The following is a 19,259-nucleotide window of genomic DNA, read 5'->3' on the forward strand; positions in this document are numbered from 1 at the left end:
TTTCACAGTTAAGACAAGATAATTAAATATTCAAAACAAAACATTACATCAAATCAAGATTGGTAAAATCAGGCATTTGAAACGGTGAAATTAAGGAATACCATTTTCTTAATTTATTAGAAACATAATTATTCATTGTTTATTTTCTTCGTTAATGTTTGATATTTAGTCTTAATATAATCACTCTTTTGAAGCCTGCTTGCATCTAAGTGCATATCAAATGGATATCAAGCTCCTAGCGCAAATGAATATCGACATTGCTAACACTTGAAACGTCGTTGCACCTTGCACCCTGCACCTTGAGGAAGGCAAAACTTATTGAATAAGCAATAAATAAGTAATAAGATATCATAAAAATGATATCAAAAGTCGTTAAAGAAACTGATGGAAGAATAATAAATATTGTTTTATGCAGGCGATTTTCTTTAATAGCGAAACAAAAGCGAAAATTCTTTATCTCTGATTTGTTAGAGGCATGTCAGCAAAAGATGCTCCATTTTCAGTCGTCCAATCAAATATAATGTTCTTGTTACACCGTATTGTTGAATGTTCTCCTTATTTATAAAAATATGTCTCTAAGTCTAAGTTTCAAGTAAAATTACGAAGTTGTAACCTTATTTAAGTATTTCTATGTTATATATCGTAAAAGGTAGCATGAATTAAATTTCTGTCCGACGTGTTTAACTTTTAAAAGCTTTCGCATGGTCTTTAAAGCATATTTGTACAATTTGATTACGAAATAAAATTGAACTGTATGCAGTTGTTGAAGATTACTTAGATTCTATACTGCGATGGTCTTTTCTTAACTTGCAACGGAGTAGGTATATAGTAAAAAGTACCCCCACAGTTTATTTTCGTGTTTCATGGTTAATCTTATGCAATTAATATTAATGTAATTAGTGTTAAAACTTTATTCTATTTATTTATATTATGAATACTTCAGATAAAATTTGAAATTATTTTTAATATCACTTCCGAGTCACCATGAATGTTGCGAGACTCTATCAGAAAGCTCAATATTCTGTCGTTCGCAACTTAGCTTAGTTAAAATAAAAATTTTGTCACCATTTTACTCACAAAAGAAAACATATCACTTTTATTTATACAAATTGCTCCATCATATCGTCATAGAAAACTGAAATGCACATCGTTTTCCTTTAAAATAGAACTATACAAATCCAGCTTATAGCTCAGATACAATTAAATCACAAATATATAAAATCTTCTTTTAACAGTTAGTAATGATAATGAATAACAATTCATTAAAGCTGGCAATCATTACGTACAAATTACAAAATATGATAATAGACTTTAATAGTAATGAAGCATTATCTTTTTTGAATAAACTTAAGACAATTCAAGAGTTTTTTTAATTAAAAGTAATTCACAATAAAAAGTAAAAAATCGCGTTATATTTGAAAAGTTTATTTAAAAATTTTTATTTTATTTATAACATGCAAATTTATTTAGAATTTTCCTATAAAAGTCACAGTAACTGTACAAATTATTAATCTCCAAGAAAAATTTTGATATTTATTTTATGGCACGCAATTTAATCACTTGCTCACGCAATTATTTCCTTTTCAATGCGCAGCGAATGTCATTACAGTAGTATGTAGAACTACTTCTAAGATAGCACTCTACCAGCTGATAAAATGTCTTTACATCAAACATTTACTTGTACATTTGTGTTATTTGCAACAATATTGCTTTCAAGTAAGCTAAACTTTTTTTTTATTACATTAATTATATTTAAATCAATAAATTAATAATCGTTCTTAGAGGTTTTTTTTTTTTTTTTTGCTTTTCGTAAAAAAATTAATAAAAAGGTGAATTAGGCAATCAATGTTAATGCGAGACAGGAATCGAAACTTTTACTGTTATTTTTAATGTATTAAATTTGGTCAATGTGGAAGGTATTTTAAAAAACTATGAATTTCGTTTTTATTTTATCTATTTGTTTATGGTGTGAAAAAGATTGAGTTTCGCAAAATAAATAAATAAATAAAATAATAATAATAATAAATAGTAAAATAATAATAAAGAATAATCTAAACAAATAAAATGAATAATATAAATGAATAATAAAAGTAAATAAAATGAATAATATAATTTCTCATATTAGAGACGTTTAATAAGACGAATATGAGGCATCTAAGATTCTCTATTATAGAGTGCTTGGGAAGTATTAAAGAAGTAAGTGTTTTAATTATAAAATAAAATTTAAAAACTACGTTTTATTAGTAAACTAAAAAGGAGGGCGTAATTTTAATTTTATCAGTCTTAAAAAAGAAGCCCAACTTTCGTTATGAAATTATGTTCTTAAAATTGGTTAAATAAAATTAGTTTATACAACGTATAATCTGTACTAACATTAACTTAGTAATGCAGTATAATGAGAATTCTGTACTAATTTGAGCATGCTAGTTTGCCGGAAAAATTATTAAAAGTGTAACATGAAATAGAGAATTACTTCTCACTTCTTTTTATAAGTATAAATTAATTAATTAGCGGGCATAAGAATATTGATTAGCGTTCAATTTGCAGAAAACATGTCATGGATTGTCTGAATATTTTAATATCACAATCGTTTCATCACTTTCATTATTGTCTTTCATTTACAGAATGCCCACCATTTTTTAATTGAATTGATACTTTGCTGTTGCCACGGGCAAAAAATAATTCGCCCTTTTTTTCTAGGTAGTGTTAGAGATTTATATATGTAAATGATTTTCTATTTTTTTTAGTTTACTTAATAACATGCCTTTAAAATTTATTATTTTAGTACTTTTTTTTGCTTTTTTGTTTGTTTGTTTTAGATCTGTAAGTTTGTTCATGCAGGCAAGTGATTAAAATATATTTTGATAATAAATTAGCGATATAAAATCTGCTCATTCCAATCACGAAACGCAGGAATTATATATTATCATCCAACAGAAAGCCCTTTATTTATAATTTGAGCTCGTTAATTATCGAGAAAATTTCAATATTTTAATTTAAGATAAATTCATTTTGGTGATAAATTCACTTCCCAGTGATCAGGAAATTAATGGAACTATCAGATACACAGTTCCAGAAGCGATTTGAGAGCCCTAGTTAGTTGGGACATGGTCGAAATTTTAATCGATGATAAATTACCAGTGGTGATAATATAACGATAAACTCTGCATGAAGTGGTCAAGAGACTATTGGAACTTACATTGCTATAAAAAATTGAGCGCAGAGAGCTTCAGCAGAAGTATAAGAGCTCTAGCTAGTCAGGAAAATGGTCAAACTTTCGATCGGTTGCAGAAATCCATTCTTAAGGATACGAAAGTCGGTTAACATAAAACGCAGTTAAAATTGAAAGGCGGGGCACAAAAATGCATTTTAGAATTTTAAAATTTTAATTTTGGATAAATTATTGAAAATATATCATGCAGAGGCGAGAATTTTCATCAAAACTCAGTGGAATAAATCAACACCATTATATATATATATATATATATATATATATATATATATATATATATATATATATATATATATATATATATATATATATATATATATATATATATATATATATATATATATATAGATAGATAGATAGATATACACTGGTGGACAAAATTAAGAGATGGAAAGCAGTTTCGCACATTCATTCGCACATGCAAGATACCCACACACCACTCCATGTGCTTGACCATGGTTCCGTGAATGCCCAGAGGTACAGGCAGGAGGTCCTAGAGCCCTATGTGCGTCTTTTCAGGGGCGCTGTTGGCCCTGAGTTCATTTTTATGGTCGACAATGCGCGACCACATAGGGATCTCATGGTTGATGAGTATCTGGAAAGCGAGGATATTCAACGAATGGATTGGCCAGCCAAATCCCCTGACCTGAATCCTATTGAACATGCGTGGGATGCTCTTGGGAGAGCTGTTGCTCCAACCTCCCCCCCAGAATCATTCTGGAGTTAAAAATTGCTCTGGTGGAAGATTGGGAGGGTCTTCCACAAGTCTTCCTTAACTCCCTTATTAACAGCATGCTGTTGTAACTCGTTGTGGATGCTGTCTGTCTGTCAGGGGTGACCATACACCATACTAGAGGCAACATACACACTGTACAAGCCTCACTTTTATTGTCATCTTTTATCCTTAAGTTCAAACTATATTGGATTTATTGGCAATAGGTCTTGTCAGTGAATAGCACTTTCATTTTTGTTTTGCATACTTTATTATCATGGAATAAGCTATATCCATATCAAATTTCATTTATTTATATTCAGTATTTTTCGAGATATTTTGGAAAATGTCTTCCATCTTTTAATTTTGTCTATCTCTAATTTTAGTTTGTATATATATATATATATATATATATATATATATATATATATATATATATATATATATATATATATATATATATATATATATATATATATATATATATATATATATATATATATATATATATATATATATATATATATATATATATATATGGGTCATTCTCACAAAAACAGTCATTTTCATGTCCCCAGTATATTTTATGTTTGTTTTACAACTTACGAAAAAAATGTTTTCAGGGAAAGTGTCCTTTAGAATGCAAGCTAACAAAAGAATAAAAATAAAATTATCAATTTTTATTTTTTATTAATTTTAGGTAATAAAAATATACCAATATGTCATTCCCTCACTTGTCCCCACTGCTGATTTAAAAAAAGAAAAAAATTGTTTCTGAAATAAAATTTTTTTTTTACAAATTTGTGTTTTTTATTTGAGAATATTGAAATATAGAATTCAGAAAATAAATTTTAAATTTAATTTCTGATAAAAATATTAACACAGCAATATTTTAAACTTTGTCCCCAGTGTTTCGCGTCATTCCCTCACAACAATGTTCTTATCACCTGCAATCATCTTAGAATAAAAATATTTTAATAAAAACTTCAGAAGTTAACAACTGGCATCATAGAACAAAATTGCAGTATGTTTCCATCTTCAACTTAAAGAAGCTTTGCTGTGGAATAAATTTGAATGAATCAAACCAGGTAAAATTTTTTACATTTGTCATTCCCTCATGTCGTTTTTTAGAGTAAAATAAAATACAACTTCATCGAGAAAGTGGATAATTATATGTTGCTTTCTTGTATGAATATAATTATATGTGATTGACTTCAGAAATTAATTAGGCCTAACTGTTATTTTTAAATTTTATTGAATTCGTCATTCCCTCACTAGTGTATAAAGTGAGGGAATGACGCTGAAGTGAGGGAGTATATTATTAAATATTTTTTTGTTCAATCGTGCCAACCAATTTTATTTCCCAAACCTGTAAAAACTATTAAATATATAAGACTAAATTATAATAAATATTAGATATACTTAGTATGTTATCATTTTCAAACTTTAGGTAGATGTAACTTAGATAAAAACATGTACTAAAATAAAATATCAGTCCCTCACTATTAGTGTCAGTCCCTCACTTTTTAAATAGTGGAAATAATTAATTTACTTATTAATTAATTTGAAAAATAAATTAAAAATTAATAAATTGATTTATTAAACTAATTAATTTATTTATTAAATTAATTAATTAATTATTATAAATTAAAAATTATAAATTAATTATTTAAAAGATTAATTAATTTAAATATTAAATATAATTTATAGGATATATACTTTCTTTATAATGCCATTACATATTTCTATCAATATAGAAAGTTTCAGAGCTTTTTATTCACTTTACTTTTTTGGGATTTCATGAACTGAAAAATGACAGTTTTCGTGAGAATGACCCATATATATATATATATATATATATATATATATATATATATATATATATATATATATATATATATATATATATATATATATATATATATATATATATATATATATATATACAGGGTGTCTCAGTTAAGCGTTTCAGAACTTCTAAGAGGGGTAGGGGGCATCCTGACGACTCGAAATCATATAACAATGTGGGGTCGGAAATGCTTTTCTGAAGCGGTGACGTACACAGAAGCACCATAAAGAAAAGATACCGTAAGTGAAAAATCGTTTTAATAATACATTGAAAAAATTATATGGCCTCCTCAGTGACCCGACCTATCATGTCTTGATTTCTGGGGTCATATGAAAACACTGGTTTATGACATCCCTGTTGACTATGCTGAGAAGCTGGTTGCAAGAATCGCAGTAGCTGCCGGAGAAATTCGAGATATGCCTGGAGTATTGTAGAATGTTCGGATGTCCGTGCACCGGAGATGTGAGGTGTGCATTGTAGCCGGTGGCAGAAACTTCGAACACTTAGTTTGACCCGTGTGCCTTATGCTTTTTTCAATGTATTATTAAAATGATTTTTCACTTACGGTCTCTTTTCTTTATGGTGCTTCTGTGTACGTCACCGCTTCAGGAAAGCATTTCCGACCCCACATTGCGATATGATTTCGAGTCGTCAGGATGCCCCTACCCCTCTTAGAAGTTCTGAAACGCTTAACTGAGACACCCTGTATATATATATATATATATATATATATATATATATATATATATATATATATATATATATATATATATATATATATATATACAAGCATACAAATATACATATATACAAATATATATATATAATTTTTCATTATTTAAAAGGTTACTCCAAAGCAAAAATTTAAAATTATTAAGATATTTTGATAATTTTTTTACATAGGTGGAAAAATCTCCCGAATAACCAATTTTTTTAAAAAATACTTTTGAAATAAAGTTATTTCGCCATTCTAAACCCCAAATGACACAATGGAACAAATTTTTTGTCACAATTATACAAATTTAGGTGTAGTTAGTTAGGTAATTTAGGTGTAGTAATTTCAAATCTGAAAATAGGCTTGCTCCTAAGGCTATAGATTTTTTTAAGTGACATTTTTGTGCTATTTTCGAAATGTATAAGTTTTAAACGTTATATATAACCGGGAGTCACGTAAATGTTGCGACAAATTTCTAAGAGATTTAGGGCACATCATCAGGATTAAAACTACACTAGAATTCATGCTCGAAAATGTCATCATACGCCTCTAGGGGCACTTCCCCCTATTTTTAGCTGCTTCTCCGTGTGCTTTTGAACAGGTCTAAATAGGGAAGCGACCATAGCCTCGCACGACGACATTTCCGGGCAAGGGTTTTTATCCAAATTTAAACCTGATTATGTGCCTCAACTCCTCTAGAAATTTGTCGCACCATAAGCGCAATTCTCAGTCATACATAACGTTTTTACAGAACGTTGTGCATAACGTTTTAAAACCTGTACATTTCGTAAAAAAACAGACCAAAAATGTCATTTAAGAAAATGTAAGCGATTACAGATTTGAAATAAGCGAAATGAAAATATCACAGAACCGTTAAAAAAATGTAATGAAACTGAAAAAAGAAAGTTCTCCAGCGTAATTTTTGTGGCAATGTGATTTATAATCATAGTTTAGACTCAAGTTTAAGGTATTTAAAGTGTTTCGTTTTTACTCTCATTCACGAAAGAGCTTAGAAAAATACTTATTTTTTTTTGGTTATTGGAGGGCACTTGGGGCTTAGAAAAATACTTGATAATGCATTTAAATAGCTGAAAAAATCTCTTTGAATTGGCTTTTTCTTTACCATGAGTTAAATACATTTTCTAAAATTTTAGTTACTATGGTTTTATTAAAAAAAAAATATTTTTTTTGGCTTTAATTTTTCTAGCGCAAAAAAATGTATTAGGACTACGTTTTATACTTAATTCTCTATTAAACATATTACATTTGCCAACCTAACTGATATATACATCATGGTTTCAAATTATTTCAGATATTGATGGTGAGCATCTACCTGATAGAGACACCCTTGGTTTCCTGGACATTTCACAATACCAAGATATGTACAAGAACGCGTATAATAACATGAATCCATTGATGAAAGGTCCTCTCTTTGGGATAGTTGAAATGGTTGTCGATACTGTTGAGGTTGGTAAGAACAATACTTGCAAATAAAAAATTGTAGCTATATAGATGGGTTACAAAATAGAGTACAGTAGTGAGCAATAATAATAATTATAATAATTGTAATAATAATTAAAAAAAATAAAAAAGTTAAGAAAAGAAAACTTACGACCACGGACATAACTTTTAATCTAATGATCGGATCTTCACGTTCTAGGACTCAATCTTAATAGTTCATGGGGATAACCTCAAATATGCCAATTCATTCGCGAAAGCGATATTTTAAGTTTTGAAATCAGACGCAAAAACATATTTTCCGTGAATAAGCGTTCATTTTTTTGTTGACTGATTCAAATTTTTAACCCCAAAAATATTGGTCGCTATATAGGAAATATCGTCCCCATAGTTTGATCAGGAGAGTGATTCAAAATTTATACCCCTTAATGTTAATTTCACTTTTTGCGTATTTTGCCATATCTAGAGAAATTTTTAAACGAATTGAAAATTTTTTTGCACACAATTATAAAATTCGTTTATCATATAAATTTTAGTAAATATTTATTATTTTTTATTTTTTTATAAAATAATAGTCGAAAAAATTTTGATATGTGAGGTATACAACTTTTTTACATCATCTTAAAAATTGTAGTTCTGCAGGGCAAAATGCGAAATTTTAACTAAATCGAATGAATTATTCATGAGAAATCGAATTATGAAAAAGTTTTATTTCTAAAATTCGCTCACATTTTGTATTTTGTCATTTAAACTTGAATTCTTCTCAAGATTTGGTTAAATACACGAAAGTAAAATTTACGTTAATGTGACCCAACTTGAGATCGTTCTCCTGACCAAACTATGGGAATCACATTTCCCAGATTGCAGCTACCTCCTACATTTTGGAGGTCAAAAATCTTAATTCGTCGAAAAAGAATTTTGTTTATTCAGAGAAAGTACGTTTTTGAGTCTGATTCTGTAACTTGAAATATGGTCTGCACTAATAAATTTGCACATTTCATTCAGGTCATCTTCCTTAACCTTTAAGACTGAGTCCTAGAATGTGAAGATATAAAAGTTTTTCAGGATTCCTTTTTTTTTTGCTCACTGTGCATTTTTTAAAATTATTATTCATTTTGCCTATATAGATTACTATCAATCTGCAAAAAATTTTCTAGTTATAAATTAAAGCGCAAAAGCATTGCAAAAAAATGAATAGGACTGATTCAAAGAAAAGGGAATGGAGAATGTTGCTGTTTCCGTTATCTCAGTGAAGAGTTGTTAACTGATTCATTGATAATTATAGATATGTAATAAACAATATGTTGTGCCAGGCGCTAGTAAGTTGATAAGTACAAAATTGAAGTAATATCGTGGAGTCTAGACATAAATCGAATAACAAAATACAATAAAATAAACATAAGTAGGAAATAAAGTTCTTATAAAATATAAATACAATATTTATAAATAAATTAAGTTAAAACAAAAGTTTAAAAAAGACTTGACTAAATATATTACAAAAGTCAAAAGGTAACATTAAATAAAATTAATTAAACCAAAACAATTAAAAGTCACAATAACTTAAAATATAATTTAACGTTATATCATAGCAATTAAGCCAAAAGAAAAGTCTATACTTCTGCTAATGTGATGGCCTAGTCGTTGTGGTGATTACCACTCGTTTCTGGATTTGGTCATCATTCTATAGTTGTCCCTTGATTGATCCCTTGACAGCTACACAAGGGGTTGTTCGCATATTGCTTTAAAGATAATTATAGTGGAGTAAAACTAGGTGTGTAAATGAAAGAAAATTGAAATTAGTAAAAATAAATTCGAAAAAGTTTAATCAAAGGCAAAAGATATAGTTAATAAAGTTTAATAAATACATCGCTAGATTTGCCTTAGGAAAAAAGCAGTTATGATTGTGTTTCGTACTATCCTCGATCAATTCGATATCATTTAGTTGATTGAAGTCACTGATTGTGCCTTCCCTGGCTTTTTCATAAAATTTAGGAGTTAGTTTTTCGATGAATGAGTTAATATCGTTAATTTTCAAATTGGATCAAATGCCATTGTAGTTTATGCATTTTGTTGTGCCAACAAGACATTTAAGAATTTTTCTTGCAGTGAAGAATTTATTTCTTAGATATACCAGTTAGGGTAAGATCATAAAGTTTTAGGACGCGTTGCCATTATATATATAATCCATATATAATTACATATATATGTGAAATCAAGTTGTAACTTGGAGTTGAGTATTGAGTCTAAGTCCCATTAGGCTCGATTTGCATTTTTAATACTATGTTTGGTATGGACGTTTGAAGTAATTGTAATTCCTAAGTATTTGGTGCTGTATAGAAAGTTTAATAATTTGATTATACATCTTGATATCTGGAATTTCAAGTCTTTTCTCTTTACAATTACAAGCTAAGAGTTGGCATTTGTCAGGATGTAATCTGGTCTTCCACTTCAGCGTCTGTAATTTTCTTTTGTAGTTGATTTACTGCATGCGTGTGTCTCATTGATTAAGTGATAACTGCGTTTCATCAATAAAAGTGAATTCATATGGATTTTCATAACTAATGGGAAAATCAGCAGTACATCGAATGTTAAGTAGCGGTCCAAGAATAGTTTTCTGTGATTCACCGACTCTTATAATTCTATATGATGAGTAGCTATTATTAATCTTCATCCTGAATTGGCGATTGGAGAGATAAGAATTCAAAATTAAAAGGAGATCGTCAGTTAAATTAAATGCAATTAAGCAGTTTGTCCTTTTTGTAAGCTATATCTAACGCCTTAGTAGCGTCGAGCATGAGCATTAGGAAATTTCATGTTTGAATTTGGCTTTACTGATATTCCAGTATGCTAACAAACTGCTTTGTAGCTGAAAGATTCTTACAAAATTCGTATTATTGCTTTAGTATGTTTTGCAGATACTCATTAAATCGTCGCTGAATAATTGTTCAAGATTTTTGATAGCACTGGTAGGAGACTGATGGAGTGGTAGTTTTCATGAGAGGAAGCCATTTTCTAGCATGATTTCTGATTGCAAGAGAAAAGCATGATTTCTGATTGCTTCTAATTATTGGGAAAGTATCTATTTTTTATATAAGTGTTGACTGTATTTTTGTTTCAAGATTCAAGTTCAATTATTTTCAGTGTGTAGGCTATTGAGATTTTCATTCCAAAGATCATTGGGATATGTCGTGCTCATGTTGCTGATTTCTCTGTTAAGGTGATTTAAGCTATTTTTTGAGGTCAGGACTAAAGGTATATTTATATCTCTTTTCAATTTTATTTTTAACTTTCATGAGTTTCCTGACATGATTCGAAAGTTTGTAATTATTCATTTTGGTAGGTAGGTACTTTATTTACGTCGCGCTAGAGCTACACTATGGGCTATCGGTGACAGTCTCAGAAGCATCTTTGAAAATGATCCACCATCAGTTCGGATAATTCGATCACATTTACAAGTGTTATAATTAGAAACCTTAAGTATATTGCTTGGTTTGATGAGTGTTTCTATAAATGATATAATGTCTGGATTGCATCTTGCTATGAAATCAAGAAATTCTGCAAATTTGGAAAGAATATTCTTTGCATTCCACAAGGCAACTGTAAGAGGAGAAAAGAATAGTTTTTATTGTTCGTAATTCATGTTTGAGAGTCCTTGTTTTTATTCTAAGAAAAAGGAGTTAATGTTATTTTAATTTTTAAAAAACGAAAATACACTTAGTTAGATTATTGCTTACCTGTCGAAAAAGCATATTTGGAATAAGTTGAATGGGTTTCATATTATTGTGCATGATACTAGTAAAACTCATATGAGATCTTGAGAAATTATAGTGGAATTTTCGTTGATAATCAAACGATCATCTATTGTAAGTTTTGCTTTGTATTTTTAAAGAATGTCTTTGAATTCTGGGCCATTGCAGTAGTTGGCTAGGTGGGTCATTCAGCTGTTATATTTGAAGCATTGTTCAAAACACTGATTCGTTAAATTTTACATCTGCTTTTGCTAGCACCTTTTTCAGTACTTTTCTATAGTAAAGTGAAAAAATATGTAAATTAAATTAGTACATAGACACGAATTTTTAAAATTGAATTGATAGCAAAAATGGGGAAAGCAATCACGGAACTAAACCATAAATTTGTGTCTCAACGTTTTTGGAAAAAATTTACTTTTGTGTCTTATTACTCTCTGAAAATGAGGGATTCAATTTAAAGTGTTGTTTTTTTAGTTTTAGATATCATGTTTCAATCAGTTTTTAAGAGTAGTTTTTAGAGAAGTGCATGATTACATTTTGAAATGCATTGTATATCTTACGTTTCTAAAACTTTTAATTAACTTTTAAATAGACAGTTAAAATATTATGACTTAAGCTATTAATTAACTATCTTTCTTGCAGTGTATTTTGAAAGATTTGTCTATGATTGGTTGCGTAAGTATAAATAGCTCTTTTCTAATTATTTCTTAAAAGGGTTCAAAAACGTTTTTAGAAAACAATGTGTCTAATTTATACCAGAAGCAGTTTTGGAAAAAGGAAAATTTTTTAATTCAGAAAACTTTCCCATTAAAGTTTCTCGCTATTTTACCTGAGACCTAAGTATTTTATATTTCATATTATGTATTATATTCTTTTCCTGGACTTAGGGGAAAACCTTTGGGGGTACAGAGAGAACAATTTTGAACTTTTTGTCGTGCTCTCTTGACAGAAAAGGTTTTGCTTTCACGACTTCCGGAGCTGGTACCCCCTGAAGACCCCAGCTTCAGTTGTCATATTTATCCATTTTTTTCATATTTCATTGTTTCTCTTGTTTCAATTCCTTTCGGATTCACTGCTGCTTTGCGCGTTTTTCCATAGAAAGTATTATTATTTTTAATTGCTTTTAAAATTTTGAATTCTTTTCTTAATTTGTGTGTGTGTTCAAGTCACATCTAACAAACAGTGAAATGTGGCCTAATTGATTGATCTAGTTTAATCATCTGTTGTGATAGATGAATAATGTTAGATTTTGTCAATCAGTGAGTCGGATGGTGGTGACTGGAGTTGTGGTGTTGCCGCCTTCGTTACAATGAGAGTTGCATGTTCCAGGTTCCACAATTGAGTTTACTATATGAGAACTCTTCATTTACGTCCACGTATAGAGTCGAACACCAGATCAGTCGGCTGAGTAAAGGAAGACTCACCCTCTTCGGCTATTATGTACTCATAGTTAAAATTTAAGGAACAAGCACATGTTCGTAGCTAGCTCAAGAAATGTTGATGAGAATCAAGTCACATTATATAGGTAAATATATAATAGTATGAGAAATACAATTATAACAAATAAGTCATGGTACTCAAGATCACGAATAATGGGCATCATAGCAACAAAATCCAAAAATGTTGCATCAAAATTGCACTTGTGAAGGGTTTTAAATTGGTTATTAACCCTTCTGACGACAATGCAGAGACCTCTATGAACTCTCATGCTCTTTCTGAGGTTCACAAATATTTTGGGCGATAAATATGATGTCTTGGAACAAAAAATCCTTTCCATCATGGGTAGGTTTTAGCCTTGAGAGGTTTTCCAAGAGTGGATGGTGAGCTACAAGTGCCTTTCTTGAAAATCCTAGAAATTTTCTATGTGATTCAGATCTAGATATCGGGAAGGCCAGTCCATTTTTTTTAAAAATTTCTAATGGCAGGGAAAAAATAAAAATAAATGAACAGGAACAGAAGTAAAGATGACACAACATTAAATTGATCGAAGTCATTGCCTCATAAGTTCTCTGGCCTTCCAATAAAGCCCTGTCTCGGAGTCGCCCCTAAGGACTGCACAGTGGTGGAGGTGGTGTCTATCCATAGGGATATAAGAGTTACAGAGGGAGCAGTAAGGACTTGAGAAGATCCGAATTCGGTGACGGTGATCTGCAAGGCTATCATGTCCGGTTAGTAGACGGAATTGGGCTACAGCGTGCTGACGAGGACTGCCAGGAATCCTCAAAAGATCTTCAGCTTTCCAGCGCTTAGATTTTACTCTGTCATTTATTTGTTCACTGAATTGCCCTTTTAAAGTTTGCCTTAAATAAAGCTTCACGGAATGAAACGAAAGGGGAGAGGAACTCGATTGAAGAAGCCTCGTGCCCTTTTTTTGCCAAGGCATCTTCTTGCTCGTTTCCAAAGAGGCCGCAGTGGCCAGGCATCCACTGAAGAATCACACGTTTCTGTTTTTGACACAGTTCTAGTAGATGTTGCCGACACTGGGTGATTTCATTTGTTGCAGCCAGACCAGCCGAACTGATCGCCTGAATTGCGGCTTTGGGAGTCAGATAAAACAACCACTTTGCAGGCCAGTTCATCCTCTGATTATTTCAACGGAAGGTTTTTCGAGAGTGGATGGTGAGCTACAACTGCTCTTTCTAGAAATTTTCTATGTGATTTAGATCTAGATATATGGAAGACCAGTGCATCCTCTGATTATTTCAACTTTCAGGAATTTATTTAATAGTTTTTAACCTTATGTGATCGCGTGTTTTCATTCATAAAATTGAACTAAGAATCGATGATGCTTCTGAGTAATTTTGTTCACTGTTATGGCATCTCATCCCTATACCTTAGTGAAGTCAAGTCTGTAGGGCCGTCCAACATCACATACGTTTGCATCGTGACTTCCATGATGATGGAGAGATGTAATCGGGTCCCTAGTTCTCTTGACATAATCACAACGGATCCAAAATCTTTTTTTATGCTTAATTCAATTATCATTGAAAAGAACTTTAGCGACTGTGCCTTTGCTCAAAATTGATGATGCCTGCACCAGTTGAGGAGGGCTCTCCTGTTACCAGGAGGGAAGCTTATTACACATGCTTCAGACAATATTAACACATCCTTCAGACAGTATTTACATATGGAATGAATGGAATTAAATAAACTTTGCAAAAACCAGCATATCTGCTGGTTTGATTACAACTTGCTTCTGATTTCATTAAAACTGTACAGTAGCAAGCGTATTAATTGAGCTAAATATAAAGTTTTAAAAAAAAAACATATAGTTTTTTTTGGAATATTGAGACATTTTGTTCATTATTAGTAATTAATGTACCTAACCTTTATATTTCGAGCAAATATCACTCGTTTTGGCATAGTACCAAGCTTTACAATTTTCAGTGAGTTTTTCGTCTCTATACTTATTCCTCTTCACTCCGAATTGGAGCAAAGGGCTTTTAACATAGCTTTCTATCTCACTCTAATTGTGGTCAGATTTTTTGACCCTGTTTTCAACTCGTTTACAATCGTCGTGCCCCAAGTATTTTTATAGATTGTCTTAAGTAAGAACTACCCCAGCCATTCGTCTGGACCCGTGGTGGTGAACTATGGTAACGAGGTATAACTATTTCAAGTAGGGGTATGGAGTCATTGTTCAGGACAGGTTTCGACTGGGGTTGGCAAGAGAGAAAGAGAATATTTTTCTTCCGTTAATTTATTGTGTTAGCCCTAGAGTGAAGAGAAGCTACTCTCCCTGAAATGCGCTATTCTTGTTTTAATACAGAAGATGGCCTCAGACTTTGTAGCGGGGGAAGTTCTTACCGTAGACAAACTATAGATCTTTATCTTTTTCTGTTGCTCTGAGGGTTCCAACCACATACTTGTTTTACTTTAAATTGTTCAGGTTTACGTAGAACATGACCTTTCATTTTACGTTTTTAAATTTCCAGACCAATCTGTTTCTGTTTTGCTTTTCTAAGGATTTCTGCGTTACAAGTTTTATGGAATCACTTGATATTCAAGATTCTTTTTAAACAGCTCTTAATCATGTTTTTTTCATGTTACATATTTTCATTGTAGTGCCGTATCTCAGATCCAATTAGTAGAACAGATTTAAAAATGCTATTGAAACTTTTAATTTTTGTAGCATTTGTTGTTTTTTATCTTTCCAGAATTTGTTAAGAATAGCGTAACTGCTTCGGACTTTGTTTAATCTATTTAGTATATCTCAACCACTTCCACCTTTATCGTTCGTTATACTTCCAAGATACGTAAGATCTGCTTACCTCCTTTAATTTATTATTCTCTCAGAATATGACATTTAATTGTTCAGGATTAACTTTCAAAATTTTAATTTCATTTTGGTTGATAATAAGCTCCATTTTCTTTATTTCTACATTTAAGATGTTTATGTTTGTTTGCATGCCTTGAAGGGTGTTGCTCAGTAAGCATAAGTCGTCTACAAAACCAAGATCAGAAAGTTATTAATATTACGCTAAATTATCATATACTTTATTTTTTCTAAAAACTTTTTTTTTATAAAAATGAGTTTTTAGATATGCATTTAGAACATCCCTAATAAAATTTAAATATTTTTCAGAATATGAACACGACTCTCGACTTATTTGTGCTATTGAGACAAGTAAGTAAATTTATATTTATATTTTAATGTTTGAGAAAGTACAGTGCGCAAAATAAAAAACAGACTTATACAATTTTTTAATTGGTTTGAAACTTAGGTCGAGGGATTTCTTCGACCCTCACGGTTCGGTTAAAGGGAAAACTTAAAATGTTAATTCTTGCATATTTCAGTCTAAAAATAAAATCCAAAAACGGATGATAAAAGGAATAATAAAATGTGAGAACGCATTTAATTTTGAATAATAAATTAAGAAGGAGGAGATTTTAGATAAAAAAAATAACATAAAAAATAGTTAATTTTTTTTTATCTTGTATCTATATAGCACAATAGAGGCAAAAATGATCAAAAGAAAAGATAAAATGATGAAGAAAATTAAGAAAAATAATAATAAGTTTTATTAACTGCGCAAAAGCTTTCAAGTAATTCGAACTCATAAAATAAGCTAAAATTACAGGCAAAACATAGAAAAATCTGATCAAGATTAATGAAAATTAAAGAAAATTTATTAAAATAAAATATTTTTGAAATATTTAAAAATTTTTATTGAAAATAAATTAAAAAGCCGGAAAATAATACACTGGTGGACAAAATTAAGAGATGGAAAGCATTTTCGCACATTTCTATGACGCTATATTCTACTATGACGCACATTTCTATGACACTATTTCTGGACGGTCCAAATTCCCTGTCTTGAATCCTATTGAACATGCTTGGGATGCTCTTGGGAGAGCTATTGCGATGCGCCAACCTCCCCCCAGAACCATTCTGGAATTAAAAATTGCTCTGGTGGAAGAATGGGAGGGTCTTCCACAAGTCCTCCTTAACTCCCTTCTTAACAGTATGCTGTTGTAACTCGTTGTACATGCTGTCTGTCTGTCAGGGGTGACCATACACCATACTAGAGGCATTACACACACTGTACAAGCCTAACTTTTATTGTCATCTTTTATCCTTAAATTCAGACTACATTGGATTTATTGGCAATAGGTTTTGCCAGTGAATGGAACTTTCATTTTTGTTTTGCATACTTTATTATCATGGAATAAGCTATATCCATACCAAATTTCATTTATTTATATTCAGTATTTTTTGAGATATTTGGAAAAATGTCTTCCATCTCTTAATTTTATCGACCAGTGTATGAACAAAAGATATAATCTCGTCCTCAGGTAATACTATTATATCCACAAAGAGTTCCAATATTGTACTAATATAGGCAAAGTAAAATATATTAATATAATGGTATGAGGAGCAACCAAGAAATCAAAACGGAAATAGGACATATGAAGTAAAAAATATATATGAGATAATCTAATAATTATATAATTATTATTTTAATCATAATTATTTTATTTTCCCGCTTTTTAATGTTAAAATTTTTTTGTTGAATATTTTAAAAATATCTTATTCTCTTTTCATTAATCTTTATTAAATTCCTCCCCCCCCCATGTTTCTGCACATTTTGTTTCGTCTCTTTTCTGTAAATTTTGACTATCGTCCAATCTCTGACTGTTACTTTTGTGACGTAAATCTCTAACTATGTACGATACAGTTGTTAGTAAGGATACATATAATTATTATGATTGTTGAAAGTAAACTTCTGAATCAGTGTTATTAAAATGATGGTATATATTGCAGTGCAGCGATGGCAAAGGACTTCTGTCTGAACTCTCGAACATTGATAAGCTAGTTCCTGAAATCGGTAGTCCACTTATCATTCCACCGACTACAAACGATGCACTCTGCGCAGTTGCACCATGTGTGTCACATACTATCCCTCCAGATGAAGTGGCTATTTTAAGATATGCCAACAGTGCTCAGCGACCTCGCAAAAGCAGCTCCGGTATCAGACGTGTTTGTTCGGTATCAGGCATATAAGCTGCATTGAGTAGTTGCTAGTACTCCTATGTATCAATCTATGGATAATGAAATATGAAAATATACTGTAATTTAATAATGAAATTTGTAATTACTGTGCTGTCTTTGCTTTGTTTTCATTTATTATTACACAATTTTAATTAAAACTAAGAAAAAAACATGTCTATATAAGAAATGCACAATACTTATTCATTTATAGTAGTTAAAATTTTACTAAATATCACATATTTTCATATGTTTTTTTTAATGTTTTGTTTCACTTGTTTTCATTTGTTTTTATGCATTGCTTCACAATTTTCATGCATTGTTTTATTCCCTCCCAATATTTTTCTTCTCATTATGTTGGTCATTTATCACATCGGAAACAAGACTTCATGTGTTGCTGTGGTTTAAGCTAGCTTATGACTGCTTATGTTAGTTACTTAATATGAATTGCTTAGATAATTTTCTGTTCTTGGTATATAATACAGAGTATCTATAGAGTGACTGCGATTAATATATATTTTAAAAATTCCTGTCAAAGAAAAAAATGTGCACACCTGATAGATTGCCAAAGGGATATATATATATATTATATATATATATATATATATATATATATATATATATATATATATATATATATATATATATATATATATATATATATATATAATATATATATATATATATATATATATATATATATATATATATATATATATATATATATATATATATATATATATATAATATATATATATATATATATATATATATATATATATATATATATATATATATATATATATATATATATATATATATATATATATATATATATATATATATTTAATAAATAAATGCAAAAAACACGAAGAAAATTAAGATAAACAATAAGTTTTATTTATATATGCTTTTAATTTATATTTATATATATTGTATGCGCATAAGCTGCAAGTAAATAGAACTCATGAAATAAGTTCAAAATGTAGGTAAAACAAGAGAAAGTTTACAGAACGCTGAGAAAAGGGGAAGAAAAAGAAAAATAATAATAAAA

General features: G+C 29.9%; 1 protein-coding gene across 1 annotated transcript; it reads left to right on the plus strand.

Annotated features, from left to right (window-relative positions):
• The first annotated feature begins 1,592 nt into the window (after positions 1–1,592).
• Positions 1,593–18,324, plus strand: LOC147806156 (uncharacterized). The gene is made up of 5 exons (XM_071181394.2): positions 1,593–1,716; positions 7,821–7,975; positions 12,358–12,390; positions 16,301–16,342; positions 17,981–18,324. The coding sequence occupies exons 1-5, from the start codon at positions 1,656–1,658 to the stop codon at positions 18,218–18,220; spliced, it is 531 nt and encodes a 176-aa protein (XP_071037495.2). The 5' UTR covers positions 1,593–1,655; the 3' UTR covers positions 18,221–18,324.
• The last annotated feature ends 935 nt before the right edge of the window (positions 18,325–19,259 follow it).

The sequence above is a fragment of the Parasteatoda tepidariorum genome, chromosome 8 (genome assembly GCF_982258835.1).
Source record: "Parasteatoda tepidariorum strain Cologne lab strain chromosome 8, Ptep-v5.0, whole genome shotgun sequence".
Taxonomy (NCBI): domain Eukaryota; kingdom Metazoa; phylum Arthropoda; class Arachnida; order Araneae; family Theridiidae; genus Parasteatoda; species Parasteatoda tepidariorum.